The sequence below is a fragment of the Mitosporidium daphniae genome, assembly GCF_000760515.2.
Source record: "Mitosporidium daphniae strain UGP3 chromosome Unknown contig-56, whole genome shotgun sequence".
Classification (NCBI taxonomy): domain Eukaryota; kingdom Fungi; phylum Microsporidia; genus Mitosporidium; species Mitosporidium daphniae.
This window is the reverse complement of record NW_013546212.1, coordinates 13,743-29,782: the sequence shown is the minus strand read 5'-3', so window position 1 is coordinate 29,782 and position 16,040 is coordinate 13,743. Positions and strand designations below refer to the sequence as shown.

Here is a 16,040-nt window from a genome sequence, read left to right as displayed (position 1 = left end):
TCAAGTGCCAGTATCCAGTGGAGCTTCCCACTTGGAATTCCCGCATGGAGGCATAAGCCGATGTGAGGAGCTCTTGCAGAAGCGCACATTTTGCTGCTATTGTCTCGGGCTGGAAAATTTTGGCCGATGGTGCGCTAATGATAACACCAACACAAACTTACTAGTCTACCAGGAATTGGATCGGCGTTGGCTGTTCGCAAAATTTGGCCTGTATGGCGATCAGAATGCTTGTCCCATCAATGGTAATCGAGGCAGAGCCCGGTGTGTGTTTGAGGGTATTGACGGAAATCATGGATTGCCGCTTTTGCATCAGAGAACGCCCGTCGACGCGCACCCCCGAGACAAACCCGGACCGGTAATAGCAGATTTCTGAAAGCGAGAGGGGCAACGACATTTATTACGTGAAACTGCAATTAAAAATTAATTTTACCGGCTTTTAGTATTTATTGGGAACATGTCCGATAATGAGGTCGATATGCATGGCTTTCACGAGGACGAAGAGCCCATCATGGACGAGGAAGAAGAACCGACACACGAAAGCGAGCAAATGTTTCGCGACGAATCAAAGGAGTCTGGATTCGAAGCATCGCTGCTTGCAACAGACCCGACCGCATCTACCCATTTGATAGAGCTGCCGGCATCCACAGCCTCATCTTCCTCGTTTACCGGCTATACGACCACATTGCTTCCAATTGAAAAGCGCATAACGACCAGGTACATGACCAAGTATGAGCGAGCTCGGCTCCTCGGTACACGAGCTCTGCAGCTCAGGTGCGATCCAATCTCATTTATTCCTAGTATGAATGCACCGCCGATGGTCGAGCTTGAAGGAGAGACAGACCCGCTACAAATCGCAATGAAGGAGCTTCGAGAACGAAAGATCCCGTTTCTGATCCGGCGATACCTTCCCGACCGTTCGTACGAAGACTGGGCCGTGGACGAGCTGCTGATGGATTTTTAATACACAATGCCGATGCTCGTCTATGTGACCAAATTATTGTGTTGTAGGTCTCTTTCTCTATTAATTATTTGTTGGCCAGCTAGTTGGCATGCATCCCCTGCTCGGGAGCCATTATGTGGGGGCCGAGGCCCTTGCATAGTCTTCGTTCCAGTGTAGACGGGCCGAAAGCGAGTCAAACCATTCAATTGTCTGGGTAGAAGTTGAGTTGCTCGGTGCCGTAAGTAGAGGTAGCGGCCACGAAGAGCGGCCAATTATAATTCTATCCCCTTTCCTTAGCTCAATTCTACTGCGCCCATCAAATGAGACCTAAAATAAGGAAATCCCGCTTTACCCAGGCGCTTTCGGAGCGGCAATTTTCGGCCAGCGAGATGGAAAGTATCTCCTCCAATGGCAGAACAATTGGGCGGAACGAAAGAGAATGGGCACAGATGGGCGTGAGAAGCATTGCTTTGAGCGTGGGATGAATGATCGGGCCTCCAGCAGACATCTATGGCCGTTAGAAAGTCTCGTGTACAGAATAGGCAGTCGATCCTGTGGGCGTGGCCACTATCACACCATCGGCAGATATTATCGACAACAAACGGTAAAAAGGCTCCTCTGCGTCACACGAGGTCGCCGCTCGATTGAAAGATGCCTCTGTCATGCGAGATGCAGCATGCAACTCCAGCTTCAGTAGGCCGCCATAGGCGCCTTTATCGACCACACATTCATTAAGGACATGAAAAAGACGGGAACAATCGCCAGTTCGATAGATAATCTTGCAGCACAGGCGCATTCGCTCCGAAATAGATGGCAGGTTTAAAGGGACCTTTAAAAGCAATTCAAATGTCGACGAAAGGTCCCATAGTGTTAGGAAGCCGAGCGTACCTCGGAGGAAAATCGGTAGGATCGGTGGTATAGGCGGACCTTGGAATTGCCACGCGGCATTTAAAACTGTACCATCGCCGCCGATGGCGAGCACAAGATCCAGGTTTTGTAACTGCTCGCAACCAGGATCCCATGTCTCTAAATGAATATTGTGGCAGGACGAGGGTGCAATGCAAAACGAAGTGGGCACATACGCCACCAGAGAAGTATATGTGATGATGCTGTCGAGCTGCAAAATAAACTCTGTGCTCATTCTGATCGTTTCTGCATCGTCCTTACACATGATGAGAATGTTCATCTTGCATGCAAGAAAGCACAAATCACCAAGATTTGATGCGAACCCCAATTAGGGTTAGGAGTCTGGAAATAACCCGAAAATTTAGTTGCTGTTATTTGTAAATTAATAAACGCACAAATCTGACTTGTAATTTAATAAATTTCTACATGAGCCAGATGTCCATGGCCACAGGCAATGCTGGTGAGCAGAAGCGCTCGTCCATTCTGCAAAAGCTGCAGGAGATGCATGTGGCATCTACTGATGCAGAGATGCTCACAGAATATATCCTTGTTCTTATTGCTTCCAGAAAATCATCGCAAGAGATGACCGCAGAGCTAGCGGTATTTTTGGAGGGCGGGAACAGCGCTGCAGAAAAGCTGGTTTCGTGGCTAACACCGGCTGGGCAGTCTATGGACATGGAGCAGGGAATCTCAGATGGTGCGATTCAGAGCCGAGTAGAGGGCACTTCCAATAAGCAGCCAGGGGAATTTTCTCAAAAGGATCACTCAAACTATCACCATCGCGAACGAAATCGCAGTGATCGTAGGGAAGGCTCTCGCGAAAAGGCATATCGTCGCAGAGAATCGCCTCCGGAGCGATACAGAGGCAGATGGGATGGTCCAACAGAAAGACTTCGTTCCCGGTCCAAARATGTCTCGTTCACTGTTTCTTTGGATAACGGCCCCTCTTCATCCTCCTCCGCCCCTTATCGTCGTTCTTCACATGCAAGACAACGCAGCCGATCTATTGATCGGCACGAAGATACACGGCGAATTCGACGAGACCAGTCCCTGCCGAAATCGAAAAAGTTTTCCGTCATCTCCGATGAAACCGCCGAAGCCGACAGTTGTTCTGCGACTCTTTTCAAGAAATCGATTCCTTGTCTCTATTATCCAAAGTGCAACCTTGGGGACGCGTGCCCCTATTCCCATGATGACTCCCTCGCCAAAAAAAGAGAGGACGGCACATCTGCCGATCCATCTGTTCAAATAAAGTCCGCAATGCCATGCAGATTTGATCATCTTTGCAAGAACGTCGCCTGTCCATATGTGCATTCATCGCCGGCGGCGCTGAGTGTTTCCACGCGAGGCCAATCTGGAGCATCTACAGAAATCTGCCGGTACTATCCGTGGTGTGGCCGCGGCGACGCCTGTGCATATGCCCACCCAGCTATTCCGACAATACCTACGCCACATCATCCCTTGACCCCTCAAAACAGACCCGCCGTGCCCTGTAGGTATGGTCCTATTTGTGCCCGAGTTGATTGCATTTTTCTGCACCCCACTTCGGATGCCCCGTCAACACCGTGCCGCTTTGGATCTGTTTGTGCTCGGCCCTTTTGCATGCAACGACACGATGATGCAATGCCCCCCTCTTCGGCTCCCCTGATTTCAATGGATACCATTGATAAGAAGCAGGCACCGTCTGGAGAGAGATTTTCTTCTGCCAGCCAAGTAACAATGACATCGCCTCCGGGCTCGCCATTTCTCTTGGCCCTCTCAGATGGCGGTGAATTATGAAATAAATAAGATGACAAGCAAACAGGGCATTTTGGCCGCTCATGTTGCTTGACATGGCTTTTGAGCAATTTTTTTGCCTCAAACGGACGTTTCGCAATCAAAGGGTAACGTTGGACTGCAAACGTAAACAGGGAAGCATTTATGGCATCTACAGAAACAATGTTGCTTGCGCTCAAAATACAGCCCTACTAAATGGCACTTTTTCGCTCAGGTGCCTTAATTGGTGTAAATTACTGGGGGATTGCAATACCACGCGAATTTCATGAATTAATGGCACGCATGCCGTTCGTTGTCCATTAATACGAGTGTCCTGAGAAATTGAGACAAAATACCCTCAACTTTTAATGTCGCAAAGCCTGCCGATCACTCAAAGTTGACTCGCACAAGGTAGGCGTTGCCCTCCATTCAAAACTCGCTCGCCGTCGTGGCCTGATCATCAAAATGGACTTTAAAATCCAATTGCCCTCAAGGTGATTGATTAAAATGTGGATTTCAAAAATAATTTATGAATGCAGATCAGTCGATGGCGTACCATGTCCTTATTAAGGTAGATAGCATGGCCGCTCAGCTAATAACCGTAGATCCAATGTGAAACGTATAGAGCACTGATACGATCGCATCAAAGGGATACGGAAAGGGAATTGTCCTCCATTCAAAGAACTCTCGCCAAAAATTACGAAATCGCCGAGATGCGCGAAAAGCTATCAACCCTACTTGAGAATGTAAGATCTGGCCCGACCCTATCATATAGCTGCATAAGGAGCGAAAAATAGAGGAAAAGCTAGAAAAAACTCTGCTTTCTATTTTCGCATCAGAATTGCCCACGGACCACTCGCTTCTCATCCTCGACTTTTTATTGCGAAATGGCTGCATCGAAAGTGCTATGCAATACTTCCCCTCTCTTTCAAGAGACAGTATATCGATAATATCGTCCTTTTGGGTGGCGCTGGATGAAATCGTCCACAAGGATATGGAGGCGGACCATTCGCTAACCACTGCAATTGCTTGGATCGAAAGAGCTAAAAAGGGCTCATTCAAATTGCCAGTATGAGCATCCAATTACTTACCATGCCAGGAAGGAATCGAGCTCTTGCTACGAATAGAAGAGTTTCGCAAGATCGAGGATAAGCTGCAAGCCCTGGAATATGCCCAGCTATATTTCCCAGCTCTTGGCACAGATTCGCCGATGCTGTCAACTGCGATTCGCAAAGCGATGACTTTGCTAGCCTGCCCAGAAAAACCCCCAAGTGAAACCCAAACACGTGAAAAGTGGAAGGTCCTCGGCGCTCTTTTCAAGGCAGCTGCCTGTCAGTGCTTCGGGACACTGCCATTGAGATCGATCCTACAGATATATTTAGAAGCGGGCCTGGCCATCCTAAAGACGCCTCAATGCCGGCCAGATGCTGCTGTTAAGCGCTGCCCATTATGTACAGAACCAGATCTATTCAAGTTGGCCGATTGTCTCCCTTTGAGCAGAAACGACTCGTCACAAGTCATTTGCCGTATCTCCGGAGAAATAATCTCTGGTGGCGGCCTCTCCAATGCAATTGCCCTCCCAAACGGGCAGGTTTTCTCCGAAAGGGCAATCGGAGTGCCAGATGCTGATGGGTTTATTACCTGTCCGCTGACGGGGGAAAAATTTAATCGAGACCGCATTCAAAAGATCTATTTTTTGTAACGTTTACAAAGTTCATAAGCAACTCTGCTCCCTTGTAATGCACTTGGCACAAATAAAAGGCTTCTAGTAATGCGACCATAAGTCCACTAATGCGGCGGGTCTAAAAATATCAGCTTCGAGAAAGTTTTTCGTCATATTTTCGGTTCAGTGCATCTAGCACTGTGCGCAAGGCACCAGTAATCACGGGCATGTTAGAAAATTCTTCTGGAAGCAGCAGTTTCCAGCCGGTGTACCTAGTGATAAATAAACCCAACAAACCATCCAAAAATATCATCGGCAGCCGATGTTCTCAAGTCTTCCACAGTGCAAGAGCGCATCCATGCTGCTGCATATGAAGAAAGAAGGGGGAAAAGACCATTTGCAAGTACGCCTGCCATCAGATCCAACGAAACAACATCAGAAGCCTCAATCACCGTCTCGAGTGCATCGAGCTCCTGCTCTTCCGGGTCAATCTTGAGGTTCTTCAATAGGAAGCTTGAGAGTCTTTCTGCAAGAAAATGCTCTGCACTGGCCGGAATACGACCAATCCCTCGCAATACAGTAAGGATCTCTTCAAGCTGTTTTGCAGAGTCAAAAGGAGAGGAAAGAAGACACTCACAAAGACAAATCAACGTCTTTTCACTGTTCAGGAATGGAAGCCAGGGCTGCACAACCTCATCAATAAAATCTGAGCCAACCTCCTTCAATTGTGGAATCACAACCGTTTCCATGATATTTTCTACAATCTCCCAGGGAAGCACCTCAAGCCACCAAACAATGGGGCTATGGACTTCTCGAAGGCTGGCAGACCTAATATAAATTTTAATTGCAGGCAACAGCAGTCCCAAGATAAAATATTGCGAAATAAATGGACCTGAGATGCGATCGCCAATCACATTTTCCATCTGCAAGTATACTGGCAGAAGTTTCCGTGTAAAGACGGCTGGAAAATATATATTTGTTTCCATCAACGATCCCTTCCGGTGCAATGGGATCAGCAGTGAACTGAGGATGTTGTTAGTCGCAGACAAAACTGAGGCTGCCTTGCTTTCTGCATCATTGATGGCCCTGTGTAGCTCTCCGGAAACTTTATCTTCTAGTTTGGAGGTGATGGTGGCACGGCTTTTTTCTTCCATTTGGATGTAGAAAAGCTTTACTTTTTCAATAATGTGGGATTGGAAAATTTCTTGTAACCATATATGTGGTTCGTCCAGCTTTTCAGAAAGCTTTTGTTTGATCATAGAAATTGCAGACGAAAGAGAGCGTGTTAACTCATCCAATGCCTCGTAAATTGGGACTTGTATTTCAATCGAATCTCGTTCGGTTTTCATTAAAAACAACCATCTTTCCTCCACTTCTAGGACTTTTTTCAGGCCTGAATCTGAAGAGGAAACCACATGCTCCATACCAACCGGCGGCATCATCATTTCTCGCGCATCCCCCAAGATAGATGAGAGAGGCTCTACCTTTGTTTGAATCAGATCAACTTTCTTTTTCTGAATTCTAGCATGCTCTTTTAGCGATTGGGGGTTCTTTTTATGCTGTAAAGAGCCGTCTAGGGAGGAGGAAGCTTTTCCCAGATCAATGGAAGCGTTAGTTTCTTCCTTATAATATCCGAGGCCTGCCTGCTTTGGTCTTAAATCTCCATGGGACAAAGGAACAGCAATGCCGTGCTTTTTTCCAACTCCTTCACCCTGGGAAAAGCCCATTTGCTTTAACAGTTTATATCCCATTCCATAGGATGAGGCCAAGTTATTGGGGGGGTCAGAAGACATTGACACTTGAAAGTTTTAAAATTAAAAAGATAGAACCTACAGCACGCAGTATTCCCATGCGGTCACCCATCATAGTACTGACTGCGCCAGCACTGGCTTGACTTCGGGGATCGGACGAGACCCGGTGTTTTCCAGTGTGTATGGCCGTAGATATTGGACCGGCAAAATAATCTAATATATATTTATATTACAATTATTACAAACAGAACCAAGTAATCGAATGCGATACAAGATTGTCCAATTTCAATTTATTATGAAAGATCCTTTTTACGCCATAAAATTTCTAGCAATTTAATATTGATGCAAGGTGACTGATGGCTTCAATCATTTCTTCAGCAAATAAATAAAGAGCTAGCACGTCAACAGCAGATAAATCCTGTGAATTGATTTAACACATGGAACTGAGGACATCCGCCATTTCCTCTGAAAAGATAGAAAAGTCGTTGTCAGAAAGCACAAGATTGTAGTTTAAATCATTCTCATACATTGGAGATGCGGGGATAAGAACCTTTGGCATTCCTTGTCGAGGTGTGGATTCTACACTATCTTGAGGCTGGAGAGCATCTGACACAAAGGGCATCGAATCAAGCTCTTGCAGCCGATTATTACTGTGAGAGCCGCTCAAAAACCTCTTGATCCCTCTACGAGGGAGATCTTCCTGGGATAAAGGTAAATGATTTGCATGGGTGTGTCTCTTATTTGATGACAAGGACTGCGTGAGACGACTTATCTCTGCCTTGGCGTCCTCCAATCGAGCATTCATGGAGGCCGAGCGAGAAAGTTCTTCTTGAAGACTCAGATTTAGCGATTGGACGTACTGGAGCTTTGACTTTAAAGCAATATGGGACTCGTTATTTTCCAAAGAGGAGATTTTAGTTTTCAGCTCCCTGATTTCCGATTCCCTTTTTTGCAGAATTTGGAAGGTGTTCATTAATAATTTTGTGGTGTTCTCTCTTGTCCGCAGACGAGATTCGAGATTACAGACGATAGTTTTGAGCTTCTCGTTCTCAACCAACAGTTCATCTTGATTATGTGCCCGCTTTAAGCAGCTTGAACAATCAACCTTAATGTTCGGAGGGTTCAAACAAGCATCCATAAATAACAAAAAAAGCAAAGTCAAAAGTAATTTCTAGACCAGTTAATTTGAAATTTATTTAAAAAATTGCTAAAATTATGTGACGACCCGATAGATGGGGCTGGCGCGGTGTTTGCCATCACATAGTCATTAATCGATTACTCTACTTGGACGATGAAAGAAATACTGATATGCAGCTGGATTTGTGAGATCACAGGTGATCTTCATACGTGCATCTTGGATTATAATGAGAGCCTTCACGGAAAGCATATATGTTTCAATCAGGTGGGGGCTAGCCAGTCTAAATATAACGGTTTCTCCGCCTTTATCGGAGCGGTCTTGAGAGGCCCCAAATCTAAGGATAACTTCTGGTTGGTTTTCGTTGTTTGCAATGACGTTGATTGTGTAATTCATCGGAGGATCTGCCGAAATAAATCAAATTAATTACCTGGCGGATCCCTGACAAGACGCACGGTGCGATATATCTTTTGGAGGGGAATGTTAAAATCTAAGGGTTACAGGGAACAGCAGGGCATACTGGAGCGGTAATTGCTGATTTCCGAATTTCCGGTTCTGGAATCAAGCCCAGAAAAGGTCTCCAAATTGCGAATATATTTTATCTTGCGAAGGTTTTCAATGATCGAGTAGTGTCCAAATCTATGCATCAGAGGATGAAATTTACAGCGAGACGGTCGGTAAGCCAAATAGCCGTTGATCTAAGGCAGATGTGGATTGGTGGCCTTGGTCAAATTGGGATAATAGCCCATTTGAATTTTCCGACAAAACCGAGTCCGAAATTGATTTGGAGAGTGCTGAGCCTGATGTTAAAAGAGCTCCAGTGCTCTTCTGATTGGCTTCATATTGTCGAAACTTCTTAGCACGTACAGATGGTTCATCTCTGAGGATCTTGTATTTTCCTCCTTGTAATCTGATAAAGTTGATGATTTGAAAGACGCCCGGGGATGGATCAAGGCAAAGGGTCAATGAGGTAGTGTTCTATCAATAAGATGGGAAACCAAAAAGCGAAAAAAGAACACGCATATATGCGAGAAAAATCAATCGAAATGAGATAATAAGCGGTACCCTTATGCCCTTTTCTAGCTCAATATACTGTTCATCTGACCAAAGACCTTCTCCCAACGTTGAATCCAAATACATCTGGATATCTGCAGCAATGGAAGCCTCATTTGGCCTTAACAATACTCGATGTATTTCCGGGTGGTCTGAGAGGAGAGATTTTCCACCGCTGCAAAATGGCGCTTGGCTGGCTCCATTTGACAGCAAAGACGCCATTCGATAATCGTGGATTTCTATTACAATCGATCCATCATAAAATGGAACTTGCCTGTCTCTGATAATTGGAAGCAGGGAGGGATGAAGGTGACCATTATCAATCCACTCTAAAAATTCCTAAAATAAGAAAGCCACAGCACCTGGCTTTCGTAACTTGAAAGCAATAGGGGCGCCTCGCATCCATCAATTAAAATGGCAAAGGGATACAATCGCAATACAAAGGCCGGGAAAATATCCTTGAACTTATCAAGAAAGTGAAAATGCCCATGAGAAAATTTCTTATCAAATAAAAAAGAAAATACGGGTTACTATGCTTATAGTCTTTGAATCGATGTTCAATAAATCTGCTTTTAAGAGGTAGCTTATTGGGTAAGATATGCTTCTCCTACAAGATAATCAAAATACACCTGCATACAAGTTGAGGAGTTGCATTCGAGGTTTCAACGAAATGCGGTGGAATATCTTTGCGCTTTTTGATAAGGTCAGGATACATCGCGTTAAGAGCATCAATGGCATACATCACATTTGGGGTTGAGTGATCGATAACGGGAACTTGTTGTTTCAAAATATCGTCATCGTCAAATTCCTCAGTATTGTCAATGAGCTGGTTAAAAGAACACTGCGAAAACGATGATATTTGCTGAGAGGGGATTTGGGAACGTAAATATCGATGAAGAAGGCGCTTTGAATGTGGCTTTTTTGTTGAAGATGCCATGGTAGCGCCCCTAAAATGTTTACAAATGGGCTCACATTACAAATTGGACTCGAAATTTCTATTTAAAAAATGGAGAACCTGGGAATCGAACCCAGTGCCTAACGCATGCGAAGCGCTCGCTCTACCATTTGAGCTAGTTCCCCAATTAGAATTCTCGACACAAGGAATATAAAATTTATATGCTAGTAATTGATAATTTGATTATTTTCAAATCCGATTTCTGTTGCCCAACTAATTTATATTGATTATGGAGGAGATCATTCTTGGAATTAATTACCAAGTAGATCAAGGTATGGTTTAGTGGTCTGATGTTTTAGATAAATGTACGCAATTTCTCGAAAGATTTTCTTATGAGGAAATTCCATCTTCTTTTGTTCCAAATGAAAATCAAAGTGAAAATGACAATTCTGAATCTTTGAAAAACGGTAGCGTAAAATATAAATACCTTGAATGGATTGTAAGAGGATTTTGGAGTTACCTTAGAATGAAATTGCCATGGGATCTCGTACTACGATATCGATATATCTTGATGACATATTATCTGTACGTCGTTATTATGTTGTAATTTTTTAGATGGAAGAGTTGGGCACTGATTTTGCTACGAGGATCCAGAAAAACACCTATAGATATATTGAGCTTTTTATGAAGTCCATTGATATGCTTCTTCCGCTTTCAAATCCACATGTACGTCGTTATGGTTGCTAATTCTGGTTCAGGATATGGCAATTTCCTCGGATCCGGCAGTTGCAATGCTCGGTCATCGGCTTTTGAGATTACAAGCAAAGGAATCGGCCCCTTTGTCGCTTCTCTCATTTCCTGCACCTGCTCAGCAGGAAGGCGAGCTAAACATCCTATCCACGCCGCAAAAGCTGCCCATCCCGCCCTCGCTAATGCGCAGATAGTAAGCAACGAAAGATCTTTTTTAGCGTTGTCAATATAATCCCAGCCTCCAGTGTCAAGGCAATCTCTGTGCGTCAAGTCAAGTCAATACACCTTGGCTCTCTTGTCCGTCTGCGCGGCGTTGTTGTCCGAATTACGGAGGTCAAACCCCTGATGAACGTTTGCACGTTTCTTTGCGACCGATGTGGCTTTGAAATTTATCAAGAAGTTTGAGCCATCTTTCATTTCGTAGGTTACTTCAAACATTTTCACTCCGCTGGTTGAATGTCCTTCACAAGCTTGTAAGCTCAATAACACTCGAGGGGAATTATTTATGGAATCGCGTGGATCCAAGTTTTTGAAGTTTCAGGAGCTCAAGCTGCAGGAAATGGTGTCACATGGCGATCAAAATTAACCTTTAGACTGACCAAGTTCCGATTGGACACATTCCTCGATCGATAAGCGTATACCTATATGAGGATCTCACCAGGGTCGCTAGTCCTGGTGACGAGGTCATTTTGACTGGCATTTTCCTTCCTCGTGCATATACCGGATATCAGGCAATACGTGCAGGTTTGCTGACAGACACTTTTGTGCATGCAATGAGTGTCGAGCTCATGATTAAGAAATACAGCCAATTGGTTTTGGACCCAAAAGTGCTGGTACAAGTTGTGGCCTTGAGTAAAGAGCCCAATGTGTATTCTAAACTGGCTCGATCAATTGCACCAGAAATCTACGGGCATGAGGATGTCAAAAAGGCGCTTCTTCTAATGATGGCTGGCGGTGTCACAAAAGAAACCGCAGACGGATTGCGGATCAGAGGTAACGTTCATTTGAGGGTTCGATAATCTTAGGGGATATGAACATATGTTTAATGGGCGATCCTGGGGTTGCCAAATCCCAGCTGCTGAAATACATTTCTCGCATTGCTCCCAGAGGGGTTTACACTACTGGAAAAGGTAGTAGTGGCGTTGGATTAACCGCTGCCGTGGTGAAGGATCCGCTTACCAACGAGATGGTGTTGGGTAAGTTTGAAACAGCGTCTCTAATAACCAATAGAGGGCGGTGCCTTAGTGCTCGCCGACAACGGCATATGTTGCATCGATGAATTTGACAAGATGGAGGAGTCTGACAGGACTGCAATCCACGAAGTAATGGAGCAACAAACAATTTCCATCTCAAAAGCCGGCATCACCACAACATTAAATGCCAGAACTTGTATTCTTGCTGCAGCAAATCCGCTCCATGGACGTTACAATATACGTCGGTCGCCAAACGAGAATATAAACCTTCCATATGCGCTTCTTTCTCGCTTCGATATTCTGTTCTTGCTCCTGGACCGTCCAAACGTTGAAGAGGATGCTCGGCTAGCCAGCCATATTTTGAATGTCCACAGGACCGGATCCGTTTCATGCAATGAGGAAGGGGTGGATCCGTCCACCTTTTTCGTATCTCCAGACGTTCTAAGGTATTATTCTTTTGGTCTTTTCTTCAGACAATATATCGCCTATGCCCGTCGGTTTAATCCAGTGCTTCCAAAATCGCTTGTAGAATATTTGACAGGAGTCTACGTCAGTCTAAGGACAACCGATGCAATGGGAAAGGATTTCTACACCACCCCAAGGACGCTTACTGGCGTTATTCGCATGTCACAAGCATTGGTGGATTTTCTGTTGTAACAATTAGGCCCGTCTTCGCTTTAGCACAGAGATAGCCCAGGCCGATATTGACGAGGCCCTTCGTATATTGGACTCTTCACGTTCCTCCATCTATCTGACCGAATCTCAATCGATAGGGTACTTTTTTTATATAATGGTAGACAACGTTATCCTGCCGATCCAATATCCAAGATCTATGCTATCATTCGCGATTTGGCCAAGGCCATCCAGACAGAATACAATTCAGGGGCACCCATCCAGCTCCCCATCGATATCATAAGAGAGTCAATTCAATCGGCTGGATATTCGGAGACCCAGTTGCAGAGCTGTCTGAGTATGTTTGATCGGGCCTCGGTCTGGTCTCTTTCGGAAAACGGCCAACGGCTTGTGATTTTGAACTAGCCCATAAATAATCAGAACACGCCAAATTTTACAAATCCAATGCCAACATTAGTGCACTTCCGAGCATTTTACCAAAAAGTTTATTTAAATTTCGCTGTTTAACCAAAATTTGGGTCTTCACGTGGTGTTACCAGAGACCGTTGTTTTCAAAAATGGAGAAGACAAAAGATTCTTAATCCTCTCCGAGATAACCGTTTTTATTTGGTTGCGTTCATCTGTCGCCCTTCCGAATAGGGATGAATTCTCTTGTGCTCTTCGAAGTAGATACGGCAACACTTCTTCTACAGTACCCACAGGCACATATTTATAAGGAATTGCCAAATCGGAATTTGCAATAGAAAATGTTAAATGATCGGCCATTCCAAGGAGCTGGCCAATCATTACTTTATTTCCTTGGGCTTCTGGATCAACCTGGGAAAGAATTTTTTCAATGCTCTCGACATTGTGGGTTGCAAAAAAGGCCGCCGTGCTTTCGCCATTATTTTGAATAGCATTCAAAAGCAGGTCGATGGCCTTAGAATAATCTTCATGCGTCTTGGAGATCGAATCGTTAATGGGAGAGGATAATCCGAAGCTCAATGCTCGCGCAGATTCGGATTGCATATACGCCCCACGAACAACCTTAAGGGCAAACGGCAATTTGTACATATAATACAGCTGGTGGTCTTGCTGAAGGGAAGTAAATCCATTTTTGAGATACATTTGATAAGTTCCAAAAAGAACAGGCTTGTCTCGCAGTAAGGGGGCCTCCTTGGCAATCACAAAAGTCAGGTAATGAATGGCTGTTTGGAAGTAAGTTTGCTCAGCATCAACCATGATTGAGATAGACTTTTTCGCAGCAAATTCAAATATATCCCTGCAGAAGGCCATACTGTTGATTAGGGATTGCTGCAGATTCTTATAATCGGATTCGTTCATAACTTTTGCATGTCCGTGGATAGGGAGGTAAATTTCTGAATAAAATTTGAGAACAAGTTCGGGATGCAAAGCGGAAAACACTAAATTGCGCGCCGACATGTTCGGATATTTGCGTTGGATTTTAGTGATTTCCTTTTTTAGCTCTGCAATTGTCTGATGGTCTCCACTTTGATTGGGCAATTTAATTCCAAAGTCGTGTAGCGATTTCACACCATCATTTCCTTCCAATTTTGAGATCAGAAAATCCAGAGATGAGGTTAACAAATATAAAAGCCCCGTTGGAACCATACATGTTAGCTTAAGGGCGACAAATTTAGTCATATCAGAATTGCTTCCAGCAGACAGCTGCGTAGCCGGTATGGCGGCAGCATTAATCAAGTTTTGAATGACCATTTTTCTTTGGTTCATTACGTCTGCATCAAAGATAGATGAGGCAGAGTTGCTAAGCTGTGGGAGGATCCTATCCTCCGGAAATAAGTCAATTTCTTTGAGATCTTCTTCCATTGCTGGATCCAAGATACTTCCTACTCCATTTTCTGACAATCGCTTAGTGGTTCGCGAGATTTCCTCATTAGTAGATCCTCCACAAAAATGCTGAAAAAAAGATTTTTTCACGATTACATTTAGAGGGACAAAAAGAGAGGGATAACTCAGTGCATATTTGACATATATTGGAGCCATTTTCGATGTGATCCATGAGGTTTGGCATGCCTTTAATACCATGTTAGCGAGTAAAAGGTTGCCTATTGAAACATTCTTATAAGAGGAGAGAAGGGTATTCGTATCACAATTGATCTTAAATGCCTTATGATTGGATGGCCGAAGACCTACTGATGACAGTGATCGAAAAGGCGAGATTTTCATTAGAGATGAACCCCGACCAAATTAATATGAAAAATCTGATTATCAACATGATTGCCACTATTTTGCACTTTGCAAATTACAGTAATTATAATTTAATTTTTAAATGCAATACTGGGGATTTCAAATGTCAGCAGCACATGGAATTGGGATTTTTTGCAGAAAAATCTATTTTCAATGAGTATCGAGATTTTTTGGTCCACATATATACAAAAAACACTGGCTAATTTTGCCTTCTCTATTGTATCGACACAGCATTGTGTTTGGCCTGGCATTATGCGTATGTTTCAATTTTGAGCACAACGCCTCTTTTGTGGTTACATTTTGATTGTGCATATAAGGCGTAGGGTACAACTGGACATCAAAAATAGTGAAATGTAAAGCTTGTGCCCAATATACGAAGTTTGTCGCGAAATATACCAAGGTTTTGATGGCAAAAGTAGGAATATCTCGAGAAACACCGATCCCCAATGGTAGCATGAAAAAGAACACGTGCCAAGTACTTTGAAGCGATAAAAAAATTCTCCCCAATTTGTGGTCTCTTACTCTGATGCCAAAATAAATTAAAAAGTTGGCCTAAACAATGGCACATGCAGGATATTTGGCAAGCAAGCAAAGGAGTCGTTGTAGAGCTTAAGGAAACAGTCAAACGTTGGATAATATTTGGTAAGCCATGCAAGCGGACACAAATCAAAATCTTGCTGCATATAGCATCCACCGGGGTGGAATGGGATAATGGCGATATCTTTATATTTATTATTCTTCATCTCTAGTATTAAAAAAATCTCCGTTCCAGTAAGGTCTGCACTAGCTTCAGGCGGCTTCACGCGCCTAGGAACCGACTGCATGGGACTTTAATAGCCTCCCAATGGCTCTGATGAATTTTTACCTGTAAAAAGTGGATACTCGATTTTTTAGCCGTTAAGAAAGGGAGTGCATTTAGAAAAGACCCTTTTGCTCCTTATCTGCGAGAAAAAATACAATGGAGAGCAGATTGCGCTTTGGTTAGCTCAAAAGCTTACAAGTACCATTTACGGTGCAAACAAAAACCAATTTTGGAATGAAAATAAAATTGAAAATAGAAAAATTTACTTGGAACGGGGAAAGGGTACGCCCAATTTCCGTTGCCAAGCAGTCTGATCAATATTAGAAAAAGGGTCTGGTTAAAAATACTGATCCTGA

The 16,040-nt window shown here is 43.9% G+C and overlaps 8 protein-coding genes across 8 annotated transcripts, besides 4 other annotated features; 4 read left to right on the top strand and 4 right to left on the bottom strand.

Annotated features, from left to right (window-relative positions):
* Positions 1-454: 454 nt before the first annotated feature.
* DI09_56p170 (putative subunit of RNA polymerase I/II/III) lies at positions 455-961 on the top strand (the record flags this gene model as incomplete). Its single annotated transcript, XM_013381752.1, has 1 exon — positions 455-961. The coding sequence occupies one exon, from the start codon at positions 455-457 to the stop codon at positions 959-961; it is 507 nt and encodes a 168-aa protein (XP_013237206.1).
* A 111-nt stretch (positions 962-1,072) lies between these two features.
* On the bottom strand, positions 1,073-1,448 carry DI09_56p160 (NAD+ kinase family protein; the record flags this gene model as incomplete). The annotated part of the gene is made up of 2 exons (XM_013381751.1): positions 1,073-1,267; positions 1,293-1,448. The coding sequence occupies 2 exons, from the start codon at positions 1,446-1,448 to the stop codon at positions 1,073-1,075; spliced, it is 351 nt and encodes a 116-aa protein (XP_013237205.1).
* Positions 1,449-1,457: 9 nt separating this feature from the next.
* DI09_56p150 (ATP-NAD kinase) lies at positions 1,458-2,126 on the bottom strand (the record flags this gene model as incomplete). The annotated part of the gene is made up of 1 exon (XM_013381750.1): positions 1,458-2,126. One exon carries the CDS (start codon positions 2,124-2,126, stop codon positions 1,458-1,460), a length of 669 nt encoding a protein of 222 aa, XP_013237204.1.
* A 146-nt stretch (positions 2,127-2,272) lies between these two features.
* DI09_56p140 (uncharacterized protein) lies at positions 2,273-3,625 on the top strand (the record flags this gene model as incomplete). The annotated part of the gene is made up of 1 exon (XM_013381749.1): positions 2,273-3,625. The coding sequence occupies one exon, from the start codon at positions 2,273-2,275 to the stop codon at positions 3,623-3,625; it is 1,353 nt and encodes a 450-aa protein (XP_013237203.1).
* An 863-nt stretch (positions 3,626-4,488) lies between these two features.
* On the top strand, positions 4,489-5,303 carry DI09_56p130 (uncharacterized protein; the record flags this gene model as incomplete). Its single annotated transcript, XM_013381748.1, has 2 exons — positions 4,489-4,539; positions 4,701-5,303. 2 exons carry the CDS (start codon positions 4,489-4,491, stop codon positions 5,301-5,303), a joined length of 654 nt encoding a protein of 217 aa, XP_013237202.1.
* A 233-nt stretch (positions 5,304-5,536) lies between these two features.
* Positions 5,537-6,748: a sequence feature (Protein overlapping with rRNA (DI09_56p120, KGG50774.1) was converted to a misc_feature.).
* A 21-nt stretch (positions 6,749-6,769) lies between these two features.
* Positions 6,770-7,062: a sequence feature (Protein overlapping with rRNA (DI09_56p120, KGG50774.1) was converted to a misc_feature.).
* A 31-nt stretch (positions 7,063-7,093) lies between these two features.
* Positions 7,094-7,228: a sequence feature (Protein overlapping with rRNA (DI09_56p120, KGG50774.1) was converted to a misc_feature.).
* A 231-nt stretch (positions 7,229-7,459) lies between these two features.
* Positions 7,460-7,637: a sequence feature (Protein overlapping with rRNA (DI09_56p120, KGG50774.1) was converted to a misc_feature.).
* Positions 7,638-8,810: 1,173 nt separating this feature from the next.
* Positions 8,811-10,140, bottom strand: DI09_56p110 (uncharacterized protein; the record flags this gene model as incomplete). Its single annotated transcript, XM_013381746.1, has 3 exons — positions 8,811-9,128; positions 9,216-9,542; positions 9,841-10,140. The coding sequence occupies 3 exons, from the start codon at positions 10,138-10,140 to the stop codon at positions 8,811-8,813; spliced, it is 945 nt and encodes a 314-aa protein (XP_013237200.1).
* A 682-nt stretch (positions 10,141-10,822) lies between these two features.
* Positions 10,823-13,079, top strand: DI09_56p100 (DNA replication licensing factor Mcm7; the record flags this gene model as incomplete). The annotated part of the gene is made up of 5 exons (XM_013381745.1): positions 10,823-11,041; positions 11,442-11,858; positions 11,924-12,044; positions 12,094-12,694; positions 12,839-13,079. 5 exons carry the CDS (start codon positions 10,823-10,825, stop codon positions 13,077-13,079), a joined length of 1,599 nt encoding a protein of 532 aa, XP_013237199.1.
* Positions 13,080-13,196: 117 nt separating this feature from the next.
* DI09_56p90 (uncharacterized protein) lies at positions 13,197-14,678 on the bottom strand (the record flags this gene model as incomplete). The annotated part of the gene is made up of 1 exon (XM_013381761.1): positions 13,197-14,678. One exon carries the CDS (start codon positions 14,676-14,678, stop codon positions 13,197-13,199), a length of 1,482 nt encoding a protein of 493 aa, XP_013237215.1.
* Between the last annotated feature and the right edge of the window lie 1,362 nt (positions 14,679-16,040).